The following is a 24,254-nucleotide window of genomic DNA, read 5'->3' as shown; positions in this document are numbered from 1 at the left end:
CTCTCTCTCTCTCTCTCTCTCTCTCTCTCTCTCTCTCTCTCTCTCTCTCTCTCTCTCTCTCTCTCTCTCTCTCATTCCCTTTCTCCCTTCCCCTGCCCCCTCTCTCTCTCTCTCATTCCTTTTCCCCCTTCCCCTCTCTCTCTTTCCGTTTCCCCCACTCTCTTGTGCTCCATCTCTTACCCTCAACTTCTCTCCTTCTCCCCCCCCCCCCCACCCCCTTTGTAACACTATAGTTCAGTATGACTTTATTTCCTAGGCTTAGTGAATTTGAAATGGATATAATTTCTGATCATTTGCATATCATTTATGTAACCCACCCTGACCAGTGTTTATTATAGTGGCTACTCAGGATGCATTACCTAACTCAGGGTGCAGGCTTCGTGCAGCTGGGCTTTGAGGTAGCAATAGTAGAAATGATGGGCACCAGGAACTTTTGTAGTACAAACAGCACTCTTTATTTACCCTATTTTACTAGGGCTCTTTTCATCCATACACAGTACACATAGTTACAGATTTCATGTAACTATATATATATATATATATATATATATATATATATATATATATATATATATATATATATATATATATATATATATATATATATATATATATATATATATATATATATATGTAACAGGGTATGTCCAGCTGTACCTGTTTCATCCCCACATAGTGTATCTGCTATGTAAGCCCTGTTAAGATCCAGGCATTAGCAGGTTAATCTGTGGGCCCTTGACCCCCCTTCTTGCTTCCCCAGAAAGTGAAGGATGGTAGGTGGTGTCTTATAGCCTGTGTACAGCCCCTTGTAGGTGGGTACAGTCTATGAGCCCGCCCCTTCCAGAAGTTTCTAAGGAGAGTAGGCTAAAGTTAGAAGGAGTTGCTCCCATGAGAGAGGTTGTATGGAGGAGAGTGGAGTTCTGCACTGATCTAGGAGTAGGTGTGGAAGGAGGAAAGGTCAGTCTGGCTCTGATCCTGAAAGGGAGTAAGAGGACTATGAGTCTTCCCCATTGCGGGGCAAGCATGCCATTCTAGGCCGGCCGGCTTAGAGACCACCCAGACCATAATGAATAATGCCCCAAGAGAATGGGCAAGCGCCATCCCGACATCCTGTACTGCAAAAGACTATGCTGCATTAAGGAAGGAGAAGGAGAGAAAGAAAATAAAGCTGCTTGTTCACCTTGCCTCTGCCTGGGTGTCAGTTACTGGGCAGGTGGTAGATGGACCGCAATGACAGGAGCTGATATCCTATCCTTGGGATCCTGTCATGGCTGGAGGCACTGTACCATGAGTGTGAGTAACTAAGAAATGCCCCTAAAGCCTGTACCATTGCCCATAACATCGCGCAGATCAGCTTCTCCTGATACCACAGGTAGGCTTCAGCACCACACACAAGAAACAGTAACTAGAGTAGTTTCCCAGAGGAGGGGGGAATACAGGGATATATATATATATATATAACATATAACAGATAACAGTCCTAGAGACACTGTTTATAGTATAGCTTTTGCTTGCTTCATTCATTGTAACATCGCCGGAAGAAGAGATCAGTGTATCTCGAAAGCTCGCACAAATAAAAGCATTTTGTTAACCACAGAACGGTATCATCTATTTATTTTTTGATTATATATATATATACATATATATATATATATGGCAGGGCTTAGTATTGGCTGACTCAGCCCCAACCTCATGTAATAGGAAAAGGCATTACTGTCTCTGTGGGTCCGCACCAGTTACCCCTTAAGGCCATGGTAATCCCATAGGGGGTTACATTTAGAATAATATCCGTTACAAACACCATGCTTTTTATAGGAGTAACACCTGGTCAATGTAACTACATTTGCTTTAGTGAACCCTGTGTTACAATGAACCTAGATTAAGGTCACATGAAATAGACGAACGGAGCTAAGTGAATCTTAGCCTGACAGAGCAAGATACTTTCGGACAGTGGTTTGTTTATTTTATTTCTAAATTTAAGGTTTATTTCATTTTTTTAACAGAACTAAAAAGACTATCAAATAAATTCTTTTTAGGGGAAAAATAGGAAGCTTAGGATGGTGTACATCACGCTACAGGCGTGAATGGGATTTCAATCAATATGGACAGATGTCAGGAAATCTGCTGCACTTTTTACAGTCATTCGTAATCCAAAACATCTGCTGAGTGACAATGCGGTTTTACTTGAGTAAACCCATTTACATTCTTAATAAAAGGGAATAGATGAAGGGGATGTCATAAGTTTACAGAGGAAGCATTCATATGAAGTGAGATAACTGTTTGGAACAGTCTTAGTCCAGGAAAATTAGAAAAACAGCTTCCCCCTACCCCTGCCCGAAATAGCTACATTCATTGATGAAAGAAGCAGTGATTTGCCTTTTAACTCCTGCTCCTGAAAATCATAAACATGCCTTTTACATTAAGAGCATTAGAAAAGCAGCGGCTATTTTTCACTCATAATAATAATACTAATAATATTTTTAAAAAAACGAAATATCAGAGAATTCTCCGAGAGTCCTGCCCAGTTCCACTAAACAGTGCTATGCCATAATTGAATGGGTTGGTGTCTTCCACCACAAGGTAAGTCTCTTATGGCATAGCACCGTTTAGTAAATATGTCTGTGTGTTTGTGGCAATTACTAAATAGGGATTTTAAAACACACAGAACACCTACAAGCTCAAATTGAACCCCCAAAATACCCACAACATATATATAAGCATATAAGTTTCACAGAGGAGTGCTACTGAGCATGGCAATATGTATTTAAAACCAGAGACATAACATAAAACACAGACAAAGCTCAGTGCACATCCAGAAAAACCTATATACGGTACAGTGCCTAAATATACATGTATAAATAACTAATAAATAAAATGGTCTTTTAGTTTAACATTTTGGCCAAATTGTTGTAAGCCCTTGAGCCAAACTTCACGGCAGACCACGTTTCAAGGGTCCCTACACTAATATAAATTCTTAATAACCTGTGCATTGCCAGGAAGAATGATTTATAATAAATCTGTCAATATAAGTTGCAAAAGTTCTAAGTCTGATTGAAGCTTTTATTAACCTGTACATTACCAGGAAAAGCACTCTGTAATAGATTTGTCACAATCACACTGCATGCAGGCAAGTTCCCCTGATAGTTGGAGATGCCATGGAGTGAGCTTTTAACCATTTAAATGTGGGAGGGAGTGAGCTTCAATTGGATAGGAGGTTGCCACCCTCCAAAACAGCCAAGACTAGCTGCACAAGAATTATAAAACATACAGAACACCTACAAGCTCAAATTGAACCCCCAAAATACCCACAACATATATATAAGCATATAAGTTTCACAGAGGAGTGCTACTGAGCATGGCAATATGTATTTAAAACCAGAGACATAACATAAAACACAGACAAAGCTCAGTGCACATCCAGAAAAACCTATATACGGTACAATGCCTAAATATAAATGTATAAATAACTAATAAATAAAATGGTCTTTTAGTTTAACATTTTGGCCAAATTGTTGTAAGCCCTTGAGCCAAACTTCACGGCAGACCACGTTTCAAGGGTCCCTACACTAATATAAATTTTTAATAACCTGTGCATTGCCAGGAAGAATGATTTATAATAAATCTGTCAATATAAGTTGCAAAAGTTCTAAGTCTGATTGAAGCTTTTATTAACCTGTACATTACCAGGAAAAGCACTCTGTAATAGATTTAGAACTTTAGAACAGAGGCATCACACAATCCCCCGGCATTCATTTAAATGCCTCGGGGGGAGAGCGGCGGAGCCTCTGCAACCGCCGCGTCCCCCTGACAAAATCTTGCGCCCCCCAGTTTGCGCACCCCTGGGTTAGAATACATGCCCTGAGTGTATATACTGTAAGTGATTTGGGGAAGACAAAGGTCCATAAACACTAAACTGCAATAATAGCTTTAATAATGGATATTTATTGCTAACCGATAACTTATTGAAAATGTTTTCTTGGGGGGCGTGGGAATTTCCAACTACATTTTGTGTCATACACTATAACTCAATATGTCATGTCTGACTTGTGTCTAGATTTTCTTTCCAAAATATTGAAACATACAAAATACAAACCCCACTGTAATTGGAGCAATATTTCTGCATCGCCACGTCTAAAACACTGAGGGGCCTATGCACTAAGCAGCGATATGCCACTTATCGCCAGCTTATCGCCAAAAAAGCCTACTACTATCCAGTACGACAAGTAGGTAAGTAGGGTTTTGATTTTTACCATCACCGGATGACTGCTTCATTGCTGTCTTTTATGACAGAGTTCATTTTATAATAAATTTTATTTTTAGTTTGTTCACTAGGAGTCTTACTGTTTATATGTTGTTATAGTGTTAGACTGAGTTACCCAGCAGTTGTACGCTATGATTTGTGTTTGTTTTCTCTTCTCTCGTTTCATGGCCTGTCAAGCACTCGTGCAGATTCTTTGAGGATCACAGGACTTACCATTTTTGAACATTTGGCGCCAGGTTTTTCTTTTTTCCATGTTGTATTCTGTTTGTACTAGACAGTAGGTCCTTGAAAAAGAACGCTGCGACGTTCGAAATGCATTGGATGGGTCTTTTGCCACATTAAAGTGCCCTTTTAATCATTTTTTTGTCCTGGTTTCTTCCTGCTCCGTTTGTGCTGGTGCGCTTTTTGGTCTCCCTTTTCCCTGTAGGTACTAGGCAGCCTACCTTTATTTAAAGGATATTTATCACTTGAATCACTAAGTAGGTATTTATACTTTAGCGCTATAGTCACAATTCTTTTTCCGACAGTGGTACATCATGCCCATATAATATGGACATGATAAGCCACTATAGCAGTTAATGGACAACCTAAAAAAAAACAACAGCACAAAAAAGACACAACCATAAAAGAAACACCCAAGCACCTAAACACCAAAAGAATAAAAGAACTAAAAAGCCTAAACAACACATCAATAAAATTAATCTAACACCAAAACACCTAACCACTAGAACAATAAAAGAAATGTAACCCCTAACCAACAGAACAATAAAAGAAATGTAACCCATGTGGATTACAATGGATTACAAAAAAAGAAGAAGATTTTCCTGATTCTGAGAATCATGGAGCATCACTGAGGATCGCGGAGGATGGTGTCGCCGATCGAGAGCTCACGGATACGCTGGGATTCGGAGGGTGAAGTCTTTGAATGTATGTAACTTAAATTTCACAGGTTTTTTTATTGTTTTTTTTTTTTAATTATGTTTTTGCTTGCCCATTGACTACTAATGTACTGTAGTTATCTATGCCCATTTAGGGTATGGATTAATATAGTGACAGGCAATTAATTTTTTGGTATGTGATTGTTTTGAAATAATTGTTATGTTTTCTATTTCTTTTTATTGTTTTGAGTAAATTGTTATGTATATGTAGGGCTTGTTTTTATTACCTTATAGGATTGTTTAGGCGTTTAATTTATTTAATTGTTCTGTTGGTTAGGGGTTACATTTCTTTTATTGTTCTAGTGGTTAGGTGTTAGATGAATTTTATTATTGTGGTGTTTTGGTATCAGATTAATATCTTATTATTCTGGTGTTTTTGGTGTTAGATTAATTTTATTATTCTGTTGTTAGATTAATTTTATTATTCTGGTGTTTTGGTATTAGATTAATTGTATTATTCTGGTGGTTTGGTGTTAGATTAATTTTATTGATGTGTTGTTTAGGCTTTTTAGTTCTTTTATTCTTCTGATGTTTAGGTGCTTGGGTATTTCTTTTATTGTTGTGTCTTTTTGGAGCTGTTGTTTTTTTTTCAGGTTGCTCACAGACTGCTATAGTGGCTTATGTGTGTTGGGGGTAGAGGAGGTGGGTTTTAGTGTTGTTGTGTTTTTTAATTTTTGTTGGGGGTAGAGGGATTGGGTGAAGGGGGTAGTTACCCAAAGGGTGGGTGGTTAGGCCTACCGGGTGGGTTGCGGGAGTGGTTAACCCCTTCATTACCATATCAGTTCCCAAGTGGGAGGTGCACAGCCTGCTGTGAGCTGTTGTGCAGGGAGAATGGCAAAGATCGTGGCACCGAGCGGAACCAGAAGTGACGTCAGAATCCGAGAGAGACGAGGATTCCTGAGGCGTGGAGGTCTGAGTCAGAGCTCCGGCAGTCCTGGTTCCTGCCCTGTGATGTGCACTACATGCATGTTGTTATCTTCACAAATGTGAGTGGGATTCCCCCTGTTTCTTATAATATACTTATTTTGTACGATCTGTACTACGATTGGTTTCTCTTTCTGAGCGAGCAGTGGGACTGTGACAGGGTGAATGAATGTCACCAGCCATATACCTGGCAAACCTATGTTTAGGCTTGCAGTGCAGCAGTGACGAGGTTAAGTTTCAGTTGAGAAGGGCTGCTTAATTAGTCTGACCCCAGCTGCATAATCAAGGTGTTTTAAAACCCCCAGGCTGTACACACATGCAAGCTAGCTGGTCAGGAGACAGGACTGAAATACTGAAGAGATTACTGCTATAAGGTCTGTTTTTCAAAGTACGTGTGATGAACTGTCTGTGTCCTGCATGCTGAAGAGAAGCTGCCTTGTTTTCTATGCTGAAGAGAAGCTATTTTGTTTTTGTCTGCTGAAGAGAAGCTATTTTGTTTTTGTATGCTGAAGAAAAGCTATTTTGTTTTTGTGTACTGTATATTGTTAAGGCTCAATAAAGAAGCCTTATCAAGAGAACCCGCATGTGTGGTTGCATGTACCTTGCAACAGGGACCCACATTGCAGTGAGGACCAAAAGAAAGAAAACTTCATGACAGAAACACCATATAATTACTGTATGTGAGTTCATGGAACGAGACATTTTCTTCACAAAATTTCACAATACCACTAATATTCACTATCGCTATATACTGTATATATGATATATTATATTTTTCACTTTTGCGCTCCAACAATTCCATTTAGTCTTTTCTCTAGGTTCCCAACCCGACTCAGTAATATTGTCTTTTCCTGCTGTCACCACAGCCACAATGGCCACCACACCAGCTTCCCAACCCCCGTCCTCTGCCAATATAATTAGACATAATCCATTGTGTGCTCTATTATGTGTGTATATTGGTAGCACTCCCTCCGAATGCCCCAAACCCGTCTGTATCTGGCCACACTCCCCGTCCACATGCACAAGCACACGGTTGCCGTGCCCTACTTAAAGTCTACGCATGAAGTAAGCTCAGCGAATTTGACGAAATGTGCAGAAGAGTAATATTAAGTGAAAATGCAATGCACAGGGCGAGCTGGCTGCCAACTTCTGAGATTAAGCAAACTTTTTGTCAAATGAAAAAAGGCTGACTTTTGCAAGGTTCACAAACTCAGGGGGGACGTTTGCACGTCTCTTTACTTGCGTACGGGGCAGCCACAGTCATTTAAGCATTTTTAAAATTCCAACGATTTTAAAGGATTGGGATTTGCAATTTAGATATCGACCGCATCCGGTGTCATGACCAACTTGAGTTAGGAGAAAAGCACAATGAAAATGGGTCTGGATTTTATCCCAGTACATCTCTGGATTGACGACGTGTGGGATAATGTCTGTTTTTAAACAAGTTGCCAATTATTATGAAGCAAATTGGAACATTTCCAAATGTTTTACATGATCGTGTGTTGTATGCGCACCCACGGGAAGCAATTACCCTCCCAAATACTGCTAGAACTACAGTAAATTCATATTATGATGCGATCCTTTTTTCATTCAGCATAAAAAAATAATCTTTATATACAATATATATTTTATATATATATATATATATATATATATATATATATATATATATATATACACATATATATATATACAGACAAAAAAAGACTGCGCCCCTCAGGTGCTATAATCTAACACTTACACTGGCGACACACTTTATTCGAGCTCGGCTAGTCCCACGAATTCGGGTATACCCGGGTGTATTGAGGTTTGTGACTGTTTTCTGCCCGAGTGCATTGAGGTATTTTCCAGCCAGGGATTGAAGCATTTTATTCCCGCTGGCTGCAATACTGCACAGTATATATATATATACTGCATTACAATTCATGAATTTATGCCATCTGGTAGACACGCGAAGCATTGCAGCCTATTAAATCCTAATCATTATCATTTAACAGATCAGCCGCCCGTCAGCCAGGCATGAACCCAGGCTGGGAAGGCAAACGCAACGGGGCTTGTCAGAGGTGAGGAGCGGCGCATTCCAGGTATCTGCCAGGTACATACTGGGTATTTGCTCGAATAAAGTGTGTCGGTGCAGTAGTAACTGGTAATCCTTTAACTATTCTGACGTCAGCAGTAAATTAATTGCAGAAAGATATATGTTGTCATATGATGACTGAATACATACACACCAATAAATGTATTATTAAAATACCAAAAAATGTAATACATATATGTAATCATATAGCTAAATATTGTGAGCTAATGACTAACCATGCTAAAACGAATAAGAGAAAAATTATAAAATGATTATGTTGCAACCAATTAATACCATCAAAATATTGATATCATTAAAAACCCACGAAAAAAAGTCCTGTATTATAGAAAAATAAAAATAATTGAAGGTCCATGGATTAGGATCCGGCTGCTGTCTGCAAGGAACCAACGACCTCCCAGTGATCTGTGAACAACAAGAAAAGAAAGCGCCCGATCCTAGTGTAATATGAAAAATACACTTTTAATAAAAAATGGTAGGTCCAACAAATTTGAACTCACAAACGAATGAAAAGTAAAAGCATGTAATGAGTGTACTCATTCGCGAACCGCACGATGATCTTGCTCCGCTTGCACGCCACTCTCTCCTTCCGTGAAGTCCCAGCTCCTCTAAGCCACCGTCCAGCAGGGGTTCAGGAACTGTACAACCTCTCCCGATGTAACCCGGAAGTCCACCATTATCACAGCAGCATCCGGATGGGAGGAAATGACAATATGACCCCGCAGAGGTAGATGTGGGCACAGAATTAAGACCATTGGTGCCCATATTTAACAGGCGATGCTAAGCAATAAGAAAGTTCACAACACCATAAGACACCTTACTTACAGCCCATAAAAATGAATGGTGTGTAATGTGTCTTATGGCGACAGAACATGCAATAGCGTAGAACAGCTCGGTCAAAGTGGTCTTTAATGTATAAATTATGCATCAACACAAAGACCTTTCTTGGGAAAAAAGTCTTTATTTAAAATGAATTGCTGTTTCTTTATTATTTATAACTATCTATTAATGTTCGGTTGGATTATTTATAGAGTAGCAGCACCCTACATTCCGCCATATGCAAAACAACCTATTTGCTATTTTGTTGGGATCATTATTATTCTTTGATATTCCCCATATGTGACAGCAAAAACATTTTGAGGAAAGGGAGCATGCCTCCAATATCTAAAAGGGAATGTTTACGACAACTGGAGTATTCCAGTGATATGCAGTGGTAAGTGAATTATCATTATTTAAAAGGAATCTACTATAGTAGGGGGTGTTTCAGGAGGAAACAGTTAGTAAAAATATTAAATGAAAACATACTGAAACATAAAATTAGGATATGCAACAGTTGACCAATTTATAGATAAATGATATCTATACATGGTAGATACAGTTAGTAATAAATATATATTCTCCTATATTCCATTTATTTGTGTTTCTGACTATTATCTGGACAAATGTAAATGTCCCGGTCACGTGACATGGGAGAATTAAACGTACAGAGAGATACCGGCAGCCCATAATGTATCTCAGGTAGCAGGGAGTCCCCGGAGATGAAATTATTGCTCCATTATACAGCAGGGCCCCACTTCTCGGCGCCCCGCTTTTCGGCGATCCGCTGATATGGCGGCACCGAGAAGAGGGCCGCCATGTCTCCTCCGAGGCTTTGCCACCGGCACACTTGCGCAGAACGTAGCTTGCGCGCGCAGAACGTAGGTCCCGCGCGCACAAGGAGGGAAATGCCGGGTTGCGCATGTGCATAAGGGGGGAAATGCCAGGTTGTGCATGCGCACAAAGGGGGGAAATGCCAGGTTGTGCATGCGCACAAAGGGTGGAAATGCCGGGTTGTGCATGCGCACAAAGGGGGGAAATTCCGGGTTGTGCATGCGCACAAAGGGGGGAAATGCCGGGTTGTGCATGCGCACAAAGGGGGGAAATGCCGGGTTGTGCATGCGCACAAAGGGGGGAAATGCCGGGTTGTGCATGCGCACAAAGGGGGGAAATGCCAGGTTGTGCATGCGCACAAAGGGGGGAAATGCCGGGTTGTGCATGTGCATAAGGGGGGAAATGCCAGGTTGTGCATGCGCACAAAGGGGGGAAATGCCGGGTTGTGCATGCGCACAAAGGGGGGAAATTCCGGGTTGTGCATGCGCACAAAGGGGGAAATGCCGGGTTGTGCATGCGCACAAAGGGTGGAAATGCCGGGTTGTGCATGCGCACAAAGGGGGGAAATGCCGGGTTGTGCATGCGCACAAAGGGGGGAAATGCCGGGTTGTGCATGCGCACAAAGGGTGGAAATGCCGGGTTGTGCATGCGCACAAAGGGTGGAAATGCCGGGTTGTGCATGCGCACAAAGGGTGGAAATGCCGGGTTGTGCATGCGCACAAAGGGTGGAAATGCCGGGTTGTGCATGCGCACAAAGGGGGGAAATGCCGGGTTGCGCATGCGTGCAAGAGGGAAAATGCCGGGTTGCGCATAGCTGAAAATCGCCGGTTCCGCTTTACGGCGATTTTCTCTATATGGCGGGCCCTTAGAACGGAACCCGCCGTATGCTCGGGGCCCTGCTGTATACATAGGTACGCTATACATAGGCAAGATAGGGCTAACGCTAGCCTAGAGTAGGTGATTCAATATTTGCAGTATTTCTGCCGTTAATCCCATTCCTCTAAATATCAGAACGTGATGTATGGCATGAGGGGTCAAAAAATGCGGTATTATCCATTGTTTTTTTTTTTTATCGGATATTATATTTTTAACGGATCTGATAAAAAGTGTGTTATTTTTGGTGGCGCTGCAATGATCTATTGCACTATAAAAATAACACACTTTTTTGGGCAGTAATACCGCATTTTTTCATTACCGCAGCTTGATGTATCCAGCCCTAAGAGGCTTATTATGTGTATGTTATTTGTTAGTTGTTTTTTATTATCCCCAAAAAAAATCCATGAAAATTGACTTGCAACATATTGCCACATTTTAAGATAGCTTAGTACATTGGTAATTTAGTATGTTATCTGTAGATTGCCATGACGTTGGTATATGTCATTGATTAATTAGATGTTTCAGGCCTTTCTCCTTTCTGAGACGAACATGTGAATATCGTGGTGATGTCTCCATAAATGAAACACAGCTTACTAAACAAAACAGACATACCCTGAACATGAATTGCATGCTAGCAGGATGGAAGTAGTTGAAACTCTTTACTAATAATAATAATAATAATAATAATAGTTGCTCATTGTAGTTGACAATGTCCATTCACTACAGGCATACCCCGCATTAACGTATGCAATGGGATCGGAGCATGTATGTAAAGTGAAAATGTACTTAAAGTGAAGCACACCCTTTTCCCCACTTATCGATGCTTATACTGTACTGCAATCGTCATATACGTGCATAACTGATGTAAATAACACATGTGTAACATGCTCTATAGCCTCCCCGCTTGCGCACAGCTTCGGTACAGGTAGGGAGCCGGTATTGCTGTTCAGGACGTACTGACAGGCGCATGCGTGAGCTGCCGTTTGCCTATTGAGCGAGATGTACTTACTCGCGAGTGCACTTAAAGTGAGTGTACTTAAACCGGGGTATGCCTGTATAATGGTTTTTAACACATACTGTAAATGTGCTTGTGTGAGAAGAGACTAATCTGTAACAGACACAGCTTGGACATGATGTGTTATGATAGCAAGATGGCTTTAACTGATTCTACCTTTATACTGCAGACGTCCTTAGTCATTGCTGTCCACAGTAGTTGACAATGTCCGTTTCCTCACTATGACGTTTTTTTTTTTTTTTAACACGTGCATTCGCTTGTGTGAGAACTGACTAATCTGAACGAAAAAAGGAAAACAATGGCGCTCCCTCAAAAATAGCTGAATAAGGTGTAGGCCCCTGGGAGGGGGGAGGGGGGTGGTAAGGGCTCAAAAAAATGCAAATGAACAATTAACAAAAATTAATACTGGCCCTGGTGGTGCTGCTGCTCAATCGGTAGGATTGTCCCCTGATCCTTGGTAGAAGTGTGGATGGAGTGGAGATGAGCGCATGCAAGAGGAATGATACAATGTATAATGAATATATACAAAAGAACAATATACGATGAAAAAAGGGGTAGAGGATATTAATATGAGGCTATGGGTTCTCACACGGGCATATGTGAGCGAAATCCCTCAGCGTTGTCTTGGAAGCTATCCTTCTGGTCACCTGCTGGAATAGGTCTGGTAGGATGAGCTTGTGAACAGAAGAGAGGCATAGAGTAGTCTCAAGTCAGTGAGTTTGCCAGGGTGATTACCAGAGATGGTAGAAAATATACAGTAATATAATGTACTCACACGGGCATATGTGAGTCAAATGACTTAGTGTGGTCCTCTGTGCTGATCCTGGTGCTTCTTATGGTCATGTGCTGATTCTCATATGGGCCGTTGAGGACAGGAAAGAAGCACAGAGGTCCAGAGTCAGTGATGAAGGTGGGGGAGGGGGGTGGAGGTAGAGCACACTAATGGTGCCAATTGGGATAGTGAATGATAAATTAAAATACACTCACACGGGCTAGTGTGAGTGAAGGCAATTACGGCAGTGCTTACAACAGGCTCGCCGCGGTTGGTAATGCCCATGTCCGCAGTCCAAAGACTGATGGTATCTCGCGGCTGAGCCCAGGGAGGATAACAGCCAGGCAGTACAAAGGGTTAAAATATACTTATTATATTTATATATATATATATATATATATATACAGTGTTCGACAAATCACCCAAAAATCTACTCGCCACCTAGTCCCGCCCCCAACCCCGCTTTAAAATAAAGTGTGTGTGTGTGTGTGTGTGTGTGTGTGTGTGTGTGTGTGTGTGTGTGTGTGTGTGTGTGTGTGTGTGTGTGTGTGTGTGTGTGTGTGTGTGTGTGTGTGTGTGTGTGTGTGTGTGTGTGTGTAAATGTCGGATCAAGAAACCCCGCTTCACAATATCTAAAGCAACACACACACACACACACACACACACACACACACACACACACACACACACACACACACACACACATTCTCCCATATATACACACACACACACTCTCCCATATACACACACACACACACACACACACACTCCCATATATACACACACTCACACACACACACATGTTCTCCGATATACACACACACACACACACATATTCTCCCATATATACACACACACACACACACACACACACACACACACATATTCTCCCATATATACACACACACACACATCCCCGCTCCCATCTCCCGCCACGCTCTCTGACACGGGACCGGGGGAAAGCGGGTACCTGAGGGTGCATCCCCGCTCCCATCTCCCACCGCGCTCTCTGACATGGGACCGGGGGGAAGCGGGGACCTGAGGGTGCATCCCCGCTCCCATCTCCCACCGCGCTCTCTGACATGGGACCGGGGGGAAGCGGGGACCTGAGGGGGCATCCCCGCTCCCATGTCCCGCCGCGCTCTCTGACACGGGACCGGGGGGAAGCGGGGACCTGAGGGTGCATCCCCGCTCCCATCTCCCACCGCGCTCTCTGACACGGGACCGGGGTGAAGCGGGGACCTGAGGGTGCATCCCCGCTCCCATCTCCCACCGCGCTCTCTGACACGGGACCGGGGGGAAGCGGGGACCTGAGGGTGCATCCCCGCTCCCATCTCCCGTCGCGCTCTCTGACACGGGACCGGGGTGAAGCGGGGACCTGAGGGGGCATCCCCGCTCCCATCTCCCGCCGCGCTCTCTGACACGGGACCGGGGTGAAGCGGGGAGCTGAGGGAGCATCCCCGCTCCCATGTCCCGCCACGCTCTCTGACACGGGACCGGGGGGAAGCGGGGACCTGAGGGGGCATCCCCGCTCCCATGTCCCGCCGCGCTCTCTGACACGGGACCGGGGAGAAGCGGGGACCTGAGGGGGCATCCCCGCTCCCATGTCCCGCCGCGCTCTCTGACACGGGACCAGGGGGAAGCGGGGACCTTAGGGGGCATCCCCGCTCCCATCTCCCACCGCGCTCTCTGACATGGGACCGGGGGGAAGCGGGGACCTGAGGGGGCATCCCCGCTCCCATGTCCCGCCGCGCTCTCTGACATGGGACCGGGGGGAAGCGGGGACCTGAGGGGCATCCCCGCTCCCATCTCCCACCGCGCTCTCTGACACGGGACCGGGGGGAAGCGGGGACCTGAGGGGCATCCCCGCTCCCATGTCCCGCCGCGCTCTCTGACATGGGACCGGGGGGAAGCGGGGACCTGAAGGGCATCCCCGCTCCCATCTCCCACCGCGCTCTCTGACACGGGACCGGGGGGAAGCGGGGACCTGAGGGGCATCCCCGCTCCCATCTCCCACCGCGCTCTCTGACACGGGACCGGGGGGAAGCGGGGAGCTGAGGGGGGAAATTTTAAAAAACAAACACGTGTGCTGCTTGGGCCAATATTTACTCGCCCGGAGGTTAAATCCACTCACCCCGGGCGTGTAAATGTATATGATTGTCGAACACTGTATATATATATATATATATATATATATATATATTATGACGGCAGATTGAGTGACTATAGTATTCATTTGAAGAACCTGTGCGCAGGTGAGTCAGCTAGTTAGCTGTGTGCATTAACCCTTTGGTAATTGAAAGTTTCTTAGTTGGTAGAGCGCAAACCCGTATGCCCAAAGTGGAAAATGGGCTTAGAATGAATCCTGCATCAGTTAGATGTTATCCCTCCTTGCTATCTTCTCTCTCATGACGCACTCAAAGAAAGAAACGGCAGGACATAGTGTAGCATGTAAAGTGCAAAATATTAAAAATAATAGCATGTGACAATCCTACTGACATTTTATAAATGCAATACGGGCATGGAGTGCAATTAGACCAATTATTATACATATATATTAAAGAAAAATGTCCTAAATATGTTCTCTGATCTGAACCCAATACTGAATAAACAGCAATAAATTACAATTGAATACATACTAACTCATAAAACAAAACAAACATCCTTTATACAAATATCATAAAATAGACGATACTAAATAATCTAAAGCAATTAAAACCGAAAATGGTTCTAACGAGATGAACTGAATATATCTTACATTGAATTTAATTGTCTAGGGAATCTAATAAGGATACATTTCATCTCATAATAGAACCACAAAAATGAACTAATACTTTTTTCTCTTTCCATCTATTAGAATAATATAGCAACATGTAACATAATATAGAAATAGCAAAACTAAATCACAATGGGATAATGAAAACATAAACCATCATATGCAGATGCAGATAAAAAGGTAATATGGAAAACATCAATAAAAACTATTTTAAAAGATGGAATAAAAAAAAGTGATTTAATTGTTTAAAAAGGCGCTTATTTTGTTTGTTTATATGTATATAGAACAGAGATACCCAGTAAGCTCCTATTAAACCCCCAAAGTAACCACAACTTATATATATATATATGTATATAGGTGTCAAAGCGGAGTGCTACTGGGCATGACAATCAAACTAAGAACTATGCAGCTAATCACAACAGCTTTATTATAAAGTTTTCTTCCTGGTATTATACAGGTTATTAAGAATTGATTAGTGTTAGGACCTGCACAGACTTGGTCTACCTTGGCGTTTGGTGTGCAGGCTTAAGATACTTTGGCCAAAGAATCAAACTAAATGACCAAATGTTTTTATTTGAGATATATATATATACTAGCTGAGAGACCCGGCGTTGCCCGGGATGTAATTTTGGGGGGGGCGTACGACAGGGTTAGGCTTCCCCCCCCCCTTGACAGCTAGGTGGGTGACTGAGTTGACTGAGTGTGTGGGTGGGTTGGTGACTGAGTGGGTGACTTTGGGTAGGTGACTGGGTGGGTGACTTTGGGTCGGTTTGACTTTGGGTAGGTGGGTGGGTGACTTTGGGTCGGTGGGTGGGTGACTTTGGGTCGGTGGGTGGGTGACTTTGGGTCGGTGGGTGTGTGACTTTGGGTCGGTGGGTGGGTGACTTTGGGTCGGTGGGTGGGTGACTTTGGGTTGGTGGGTGGGTGACTTTGGGTCAGTTGACTTTGGGTCGGTTTGACTTTGGGTCGGTGGGTGGGTGACTTTGGGTCGGTGGGTGACTTTGGGTCGGTGGTTGGGTGGGTGAGTTGGGTCGGTGGGTGGGTGAGTTGGGTCGGGGGGTGGATGACTTTGGGTCGGTGGGTGGGTGACTTTGGGTCGGTGGGTGGGTGGGTGACTCTGGGTTGGTGGGTGGGTGGGTGACTTTGGGTGGGTGGGTGAGTTTGGGTGGGTGGGTGACTTTGGGTCGGTGGGTGGGTCGGTGACTGGGTGACTTTTTCAGGGTCGGTGACTGGGTGGGTCAGTGACTGGGGTCGGTGACTGGGTGGGTCAGTGAGTGGGTAGGTGGGGTTTGGTGAGTGGGTGGGTGGGGTCGGTGAGTGGGTGGGGTCAGTGACTGGGTGGGTGGTTTTGGGTGAGACTGGGTGGGTGAGTGTGAGACTGAATGGGTGGGTGAGTGTGAGACTGAATGGGTGGCTGAGTGGGAGACTGACTGGGTGGGTGAGTGGGAGACTGACTGGGTGGGTGAGTGGGAGACTGACTGGGTGGGTGAGTGGGAGACTGACTGGGTGGGTGACTGACTGGGTGGGTGAGTGGGTGACTGACTGGGTGGGTGAGTGGGTGACTGACTGGGTGGGTGAGTGAGTGGGTGACTGACTGGGTGAGTGGGTGACTGACTGGTGGGTGAGTGGGTGACTGGGTGGGTGAGTGGGTGACTGACTGACTGAATGGGTAGGTGACTGGGTGACTGACTGAATGGGTGGGTGACTGGGTGGGTGACTGAGTGACTGGGTGGGTGACTGAGTGGGTGGGTGAGTGGGTGACTGAGGTGGGTGGGTGGGTGACTTTGGGAGACTGAGTGGGTGGGTGACTGGGTGAAAGTGACTGGGTGTGTGGGTGGGTGGGTGACTGGGTGGGTGGGTGGTTGGGTGACTGGGTGGGTGGGTGACTTGACTGAGTGAGTGGGTGGGTGACTGAGTGAGTGGGTGGGTGAGTAAGTGAGTTTTTGGGTGACTAAGTGAGTGGGTGGGTGACTGAGTGGGTGGGTGACTGAGTGAGTGGGTGGGTGACTGGGTGAAAGTGACTGGGTGGGTGATTGGGTGGGTGGGTGACTGACTGGGTGGGTGAGTGGGTGGGTGAGTGGGTGACTGACTGGGTGGGTGAGTGGGTGACTGACTGGGTGGGTGAGTGAGTGGGTGACTGACTGGGTGAGTGGGTGACTGACTGGTGGGTGAGTGGGTGGGTGAGTGGGTGACTGACTGACTGAATGGGTAGGTGACTGGGTGACTGACTGAATGGGTGGGTGACTGAGTGACTGGGTGGGTGACTGAGTGGGTGGGTGAGTGGGTGACTGAGGTGGGTGGGTGGGTGACTTTGGGAGACTGAGTGGGTGGGTGACTGGGTGAAAGTGACTGGGTGTGTGGGTGGGTGGGTGACTGGGTGGGTGGGTGGTTGGGTGACTGGGTGGGTGGGTGACTTGACTGAGTGAGTGGGTGGGTGACTGAGTGGGTGGGTGAGTAAGTGAGTTTTTGGGTGACTAAGTGAGTGGGTGGGTTACTGAGTGGGTGGGTGACTGAGTGAGTGGGTGACTGAGTGAGTGGGTGGGTGACTGGGTGAAAGTGAGTGGGTGGGTGAGTGGGTGGGTGGGTGACTGGGTGGGTGACTGAGTGGGTGGGTGGGGGACTGAGTGGGTGGGTGGGTGACTGAGTGAGTGGGTGGGTGACTGGGTGGGTGGGTGACTGGGTGAAAGTGACTGGGTGGGTGTGTGGGTGACTGGGTGACAGTGCGTGGGTGGGAGACGGTGGGTGACTTACCTTGACCCCGTGGCATCTGGCTGGGGCAGGAGGTGAGTTCGGGAAGCTGGGGGGGGGGCAAGAGTGGCAGGAGACCCGCGCCGCGTTTCCCCTCCGTGTGGGGGGAGTCCCGTGCCGCGCTTCCCCTCTCCGGTAGCGGCGCACGTGAGGGGGAGTCCCGCGCCGCGCTTCCCCTCTCCGGTAGCGGCGCACGTGAGGGGGAGTCCCGCGCCGCGCATCCCCTCTCCGGTAGCGGCGCACGTGAGGGGGAGAGCAGGAGGCCCGGGCCGCGCTTCCCCTCTCCGGTAGCGGCGCACGTGAGGGGGAGAGCAGGAGGCCCGGGCCGCGCCACGAGGGGGGAGGAGCCTGGAGTTTGCTGCTGAGCAGGAGGGCCGCGGCGCACGGTGAGGGTGATGGTGCGGCTGGGGATGTTGCGGAGCGTGGGGATTTGGGTGAGGTGGGGGGAGAGAGTGAGGGGCACCGGGAGAGGAGGGGGGGGGGGTGTGGAAGGTGAGCTGCGGTCCAACTGACCGGGGGGGGGGGGGGGAGAAGAGAGAGAGAGAGAGAGATATTTTGCCCGTCACTCTGCCTCAGGCCAATGAGAGGTGCGGGGGCGGGCAGGCCAAGGGACCAATGAGATTGCCGCTAGGGACGCAGACATACAGTGCTTTCAGAAATATATAGTAGATTATGGGCCTCATGCAGTAAGCGACGATTATGTGAAATCGGCAAGCTTATCGATTAGTCATGCTATTGGCGTTTTTCCCTCTCCGTATGCAGTAAGTGCCGAATACATTCAAAATCAACCAGAAAACAAATCCGCCCACTCTCACGATGATGAGCCGATCACACACAGGTGTATCGGCGTGCGTGGCGGGGTGCTGTTAGGTTGCACAATCACAAATCTTGCTGAATCAGGCGAAACAAGCATGTTTTTGATTGCGCGCCATATTTAAAGGCAACGTGTACTGCTAATCATTCTCTGTGTTGTTGGGAGTGAGAGAGAGAGAGAGACGCACAGAGCTGGACGATTGAAGATTTGCATATTGACTGAGAGACTTGTTGTGTATTGGGTGAGCTTTGTCCTTTGTTGTTTTGTTTACATCTTTGTCTTGTTTTATATGTGGAAGTGGGTCGTGTGATTGCCTGTACATTTCTTGTCTGTTTTTTGTGAGTGCTGGAAGTATGCCCGCAAAGCGTGGGAAGAGTGATGCTGGTGGGAGTGGGAGTGCTACTCGTGCGAGTACGCGTCGGAGTGAACGTTCTGTTCAGGGGAGTGATGTTGCTGGTGCACCGAGTGGTGTTGCTGGGAGTGGGAGTGCTGGTGCTGGGAGTGGGAGTGCTGTTGTTGGGAGTGGGAGTGCTGGTGCTGCGAGTGGTGTTGCTGGGAGTGGGAGTGCTGTTGTTGGGAGTGGGAGTGCTGTTGCTGTGAGTGGGAGTGCTGGTGCTGGGAGTGGGAGTGCTGTTGCTGTGAGTGGGAGTGCTGGTGCTGGGAGTGCTGGTGCTAGGAGTGTGAGTGCTGGTGCTAGGAGTGTGAGTGCTGGTGCTAGGAGTGTGAGTGCTGGTGCTAGGAGTGGGAGTGCTGGTGCTGGGAGTGCTGCTGGTGGCGCAGTTGCTGATGGGGTGTCTGGTGGTGGCGTGCTTGCTGGTGGCCAGCTTTTGGAGGCTCTTCCATTGGAAGAAGGAGAGTCCAGTCAGCACCAGCCAAGCTCTGACCCTAAACCTGCTCGGAAAAAACGTGTGGAGAAGCCACGTAATCCTCGCTTCAATGACCAGGAAAATAGGGCTCTTGTCACTGGCATTCTGGAGCACTATGACAGTCTCTATGGACATTTAGTAGGTAAGTGTAACTTTACATTTATTATTCAAATACATGTGATCCTAGGTCATCTGAGTTTTGTTCATATGCAAATATGGGTACACAATATCTTTCTATGTTCATTAGTGTGGAAACACAGCTTTTTATCATGCCTTACAAGGACAAATAAACACAGGCGGTCAATTTGCCAGAACTGCATACAATATGAATGCAACCTTGCTTACATGTATAGGTTTAGTAGTGAATGCTCATGTGCTTCACATATTACACATAAAACAGCATGTTTGCTATCTCTTGGAACAGCTAGCAGTGTAGGAAACTGGTGCTTATATTATTATTCATTTACCTCATATCTTTTATATGTTTTTCAAGGGCGGACAAGTGCAGCAAGCAAAAAAGAAATGTGGGACACAATAGTCATTGGTGTCAATGCCTGTGGGAATAGTGTCAGGGACAAGTATCATTGTCGGAAAAGATTTGATGATATTAGGTCCAAATTGAAAAAGAAAATACAAGACCAACGCGTGCATGCTACTGGCACTGGAGGTGGGCCCACACCACAACGTCTCATATTGACTCCATTGGAGGAGCTGCTTCGGCCAAAATTACTTACCGTCGTCGTGGAAGGCTTGGCTGGTGACCGTGACATTGGAATTTATCCGTCACAATTTCCAGCAGGTGATAAATATTACTGTACTAGGCGTGTCGTTGCTTACAGTTATTTTGCATATTTACACTGCTTTTTATACTGTCTTCACAATATAAGCATACCTGCATCTATATATGTATATGTCTGATTCTGTATATATATATCTCAAAATAGACATATATGTAGTAGTCCTACTAAAAGCAGTAACTAATATAGCACGTGCCATTGCGTGCTCATTTACATGTGAATTCCCAAAATGCATAGCTGCAGTGGAAGCAATTGATGGTGGGCGAAGATGGGGAACAACAGGGTAGTACACATGTGTAACACATGTTCATGAGAAATTATTAGTAGCTACAGGTACAGAACAGAAATATGTATCATATTATTGTGTATTTTATTGATTTTACTCCGACAAACATGACATTACTGCCTATTTTAAGCATGCATCAAAGAAATTGCATGTAACGGCCTACAAACATCACTGGCACTAACACATCTATAGTTGCTTATGAAAAGGTCCATTTTTGCTTTATGTCATATACAGACAGCATAATGAGGCACACGTATCATATGTTATGTCATTGTTTTCATAACTTAAACACTGCAGATGACTACTTAGCTCATCTACCATTGTGTTAAAGCAGCTGCAATTAATATCTCATCACAGCATACACTTCAACAGAGGGGGTGGGGTTCAGCACACACACTAATTACAGCCTCATTTCACGGTCAACTTAGTTCACACCATTTGCACCTGTTTCAAGTCATTGAAAGGTGTGGCTGATTAGGCTTTTTGGGGAAGGGAATACCTTTCTTACAACCTGAATAGCACAACTGAAGTTAATCACACTCATTTGAAAGCTTAACTCTAGCTACTAAATGCCCCAACAACTCATTACTTATCAAAGCGTACGTCACACATTAGTTCACTCATATCTATAGTTGAACTACTATGAAAGACACATTATCACACACTGCATGTGTTGTCTTGTTGAGTCACAGCCACATTCAGGTGTGCCACATCTTCGATTAATGTACCACACATATCCTCTACCAAAAACAACACTTTTTGCAATATGACCACCTTCATGATAACCATTGTGAATGGTCATCTCATGATAGTTATGTACATTATGATACTGATATCACTACACAACATATGATTTTTATGTACTCATTTAATCTATTTATCCTCACGCATTACTGCAGAAACATAGTATGTTGTATGTTAGGGAACTCAAAAATTCTAAGTACACAGGCATGTACAGTGTTATTACAACTATTTATGTTCACTTTCACACACATTTTCGGTTAAGGAACTGATGTTGTTAGTTAATCATAAATACAGAACATACAATAAGTGTTTGTTCAATATTTACACATGTAAATGTAAAACTTATGTTATTGTTATATATAGTTGCCCCTGGAGGACATGTGTCACCTGAGATGGAACAAGTGTCTTCACCTGGGTCAGCCAGCTCAACACTACTAGAAGGTGAGTGTATCATTTGCTGGCCATATAATATGTGCTCTTCTATATGTTATGTTGTCATGTGCATTATTTGTTTTGCACATCTTCTTTAAATAGGATTACTTAGTGTCAGTGAAAATTAAGTGTAAGGCAACATGTATTGTGTTAGTGATGTTAATTATCATGTAGGACTTCTGAGTTTAGAGCAACTTTTCATTCATTCATATTTCATACTGAGTCCAAACATTATTCGTAAGTCAAGGTAGTTTTTAATGAGGTTATAAAACGTATGCTAACATGTTAGGTGTTACTTAGGACACAGTACAATTACATAGTAACACAGCATACATTAACATGCCATTTAATAATGTGTACATTTCTTTTTAGAACATCATGGTGATGAGGATGATGAGTATGATGAGGATGACGCCACAGAAGAGACTGAAATACAATCATGTGACCATGAAGAGGTGCCAATAGAAACTGTTGTACCGCCAAATCGTCCATCAACTTCCACATACGATGCAATTGTAGCTTCAGAGGGAAAAATAGTGGACGCAGAAAATCGTCGCCATTCAGACATGATGACAGTGCTGGAAAGGATGATTGGACTGCAGGAAGAAACAGTATCACAATTGGCACATCTCCACAGAGTCTTCATTGAAGTGCCTAAACAGTTGCAAAAAATCAACACCTCATTCGAAGCATTAGTTGTTCAGCAAACACAAGCTAATTACTGGAGAATGACTAATGTACCACAATTCAACACCTCCCAGCCAGGATCTGTTCATGCAGGTCAGTTTTCACCACATTCATCTGATATTCATTCACCAGGCCCAAATGTTACCGGTCAAGTAGCAGACATTGCTGTGCAGGTTCCTGATGACATCCTACCGCTGCCATCTGTACAAATTCAGCAGCAGACACCTACAAAGGAGGCGACAAAAACAAAACAAGACACACATGAAACAGACCAACCATCACTTGTGCAGTGTCTACCAACTTGCTCACATGTGTCACTGGGCACAAGCCCTGTCCGTGAACAGTCACTACCCAAAAGCCCTGTAGGTGAGTCGCTGCCCAAAAGCCCTGTAGGTGAATCGCTGCCCAAAAGCCCTGTAGGTGAGTCGCTGCCCAAAAGCCCTGTAGGTGAATCGCTGCCCAAAAGCCCTGTAGGTGAATCACTGCCCAAAAGCCCTGTAGGTGAGTCACTGGCCACAAGCCCTGTAGGTGAGTCACTGGCCACAAGCCCCGTAGGTGAACAGTCACTGGCCACAAGCCCTGCCCGTGAAGTGCCAGAGGCCACTCAAAGTGGCTCTGTTGTGCCTAAAGTTGGTGGCAAAAGAAAAAGGAAAATTCAAGAGACAACAAGCAGGCCTGTTACTCGCTCGCAAAAGGAACAAAAAAAATAAATGTTATAATTCAGAAAATATGTGTTTGGCCTTGTTTTGTTGACTTCAGATTATCTAATTACTATTGTATGTATGCTGAAGACTGTGTTGTTTCCAAACTTTCAACTATGTTCTTGTACACGTGAAGTTTTGGAAATGTTAACACTCATAATTAATTGTGTTATAAATATTTATGTTGTAATCGTCTGTTCAGTAATGGTCCACCAGGAGCCAGTTGCTAAGTTTAGAGAAGCTGCCATTGACTTTGCAGCAAAACATTGCATTTGGGTGTGTTAATTGATGCAAGAATTGCATATGCATATTAGTCACATGCAATTATTAAAACACCTAAGTAAGTGCAAACATCTTTCTTGTACGTGTACAGCAGGATTATGTGTAAATTATTACTTACCTTTGCCTTGCTTGGCCATTGTAATTTTGTCCTTTAATCAGTTGTGTGTTCGTTTCTATAACATCTCAGAATGTATAATAATATATATACACACACACACACACACACACACACACACACTGAGTGAGTGTGAGTGTGAGTGTGTGAGTGTGTATATATATATATGTATATATGTGTATATATATATGTATATATGTGTATATATATATGTATATATGTGTATATATATATGTATATATGTGTATATGTATATGTATATATGTGTATATGTGTATATATATATGTATATATGTGTATATATATATGTATATATGTGTATATATATATATGTATATATGTGTATATATATATGTATATATGTGTATATATATATGTATATATGTGTATATATATATGTATATATGTGTGTATATATATATATATATATATATATATATATATATATATATATATATATATATATATATATATA

The 24,254-nt window shown here is 44.4% G+C and overlaps 1 protein-coding gene across 1 annotated transcript in view; it reads left to right on the top strand.

Annotated features, from left to right (window-relative positions):
- The window catches only part of LOC142494634 (uncharacterized), a 34,822-nt gene extending 11,431 nt beyond the window's left edge, over positions 1-23,391 (top strand). The window contains exons 3-4 of the mRNA XM_075599066.1: positions 21,926-22,003; positions 22,367-23,391. Of these exons, the coding sequence (XP_075455181.1) occupies positions 21,926-22,003; positions 22,367-23,391 (1,103 nt within the window). The remainder of the gene's footprint in view (positions 1-21,925; positions 22,004-22,366) is intronic.
- The last annotated feature ends 863 nt before the right edge of the window (positions 23,392-24,254 follow it).

Source organism: Ascaphus truei, chromosome 5 (assembly GCF_040206685.1).
Source record: "Ascaphus truei isolate aAscTru1 chromosome 5, aAscTru1.hap1, whole genome shotgun sequence".
In the NCBI taxonomy this organism is placed as follows: domain Eukaryota; kingdom Metazoa; phylum Chordata; class Amphibia; order Anura; family Ascaphidae; genus Ascaphus; species Ascaphus truei.
The sequence above is the reverse complement of the archived record's forward strand: the minus strand, read 5'-3'. Positions and strand labels throughout refer to the sequence as shown.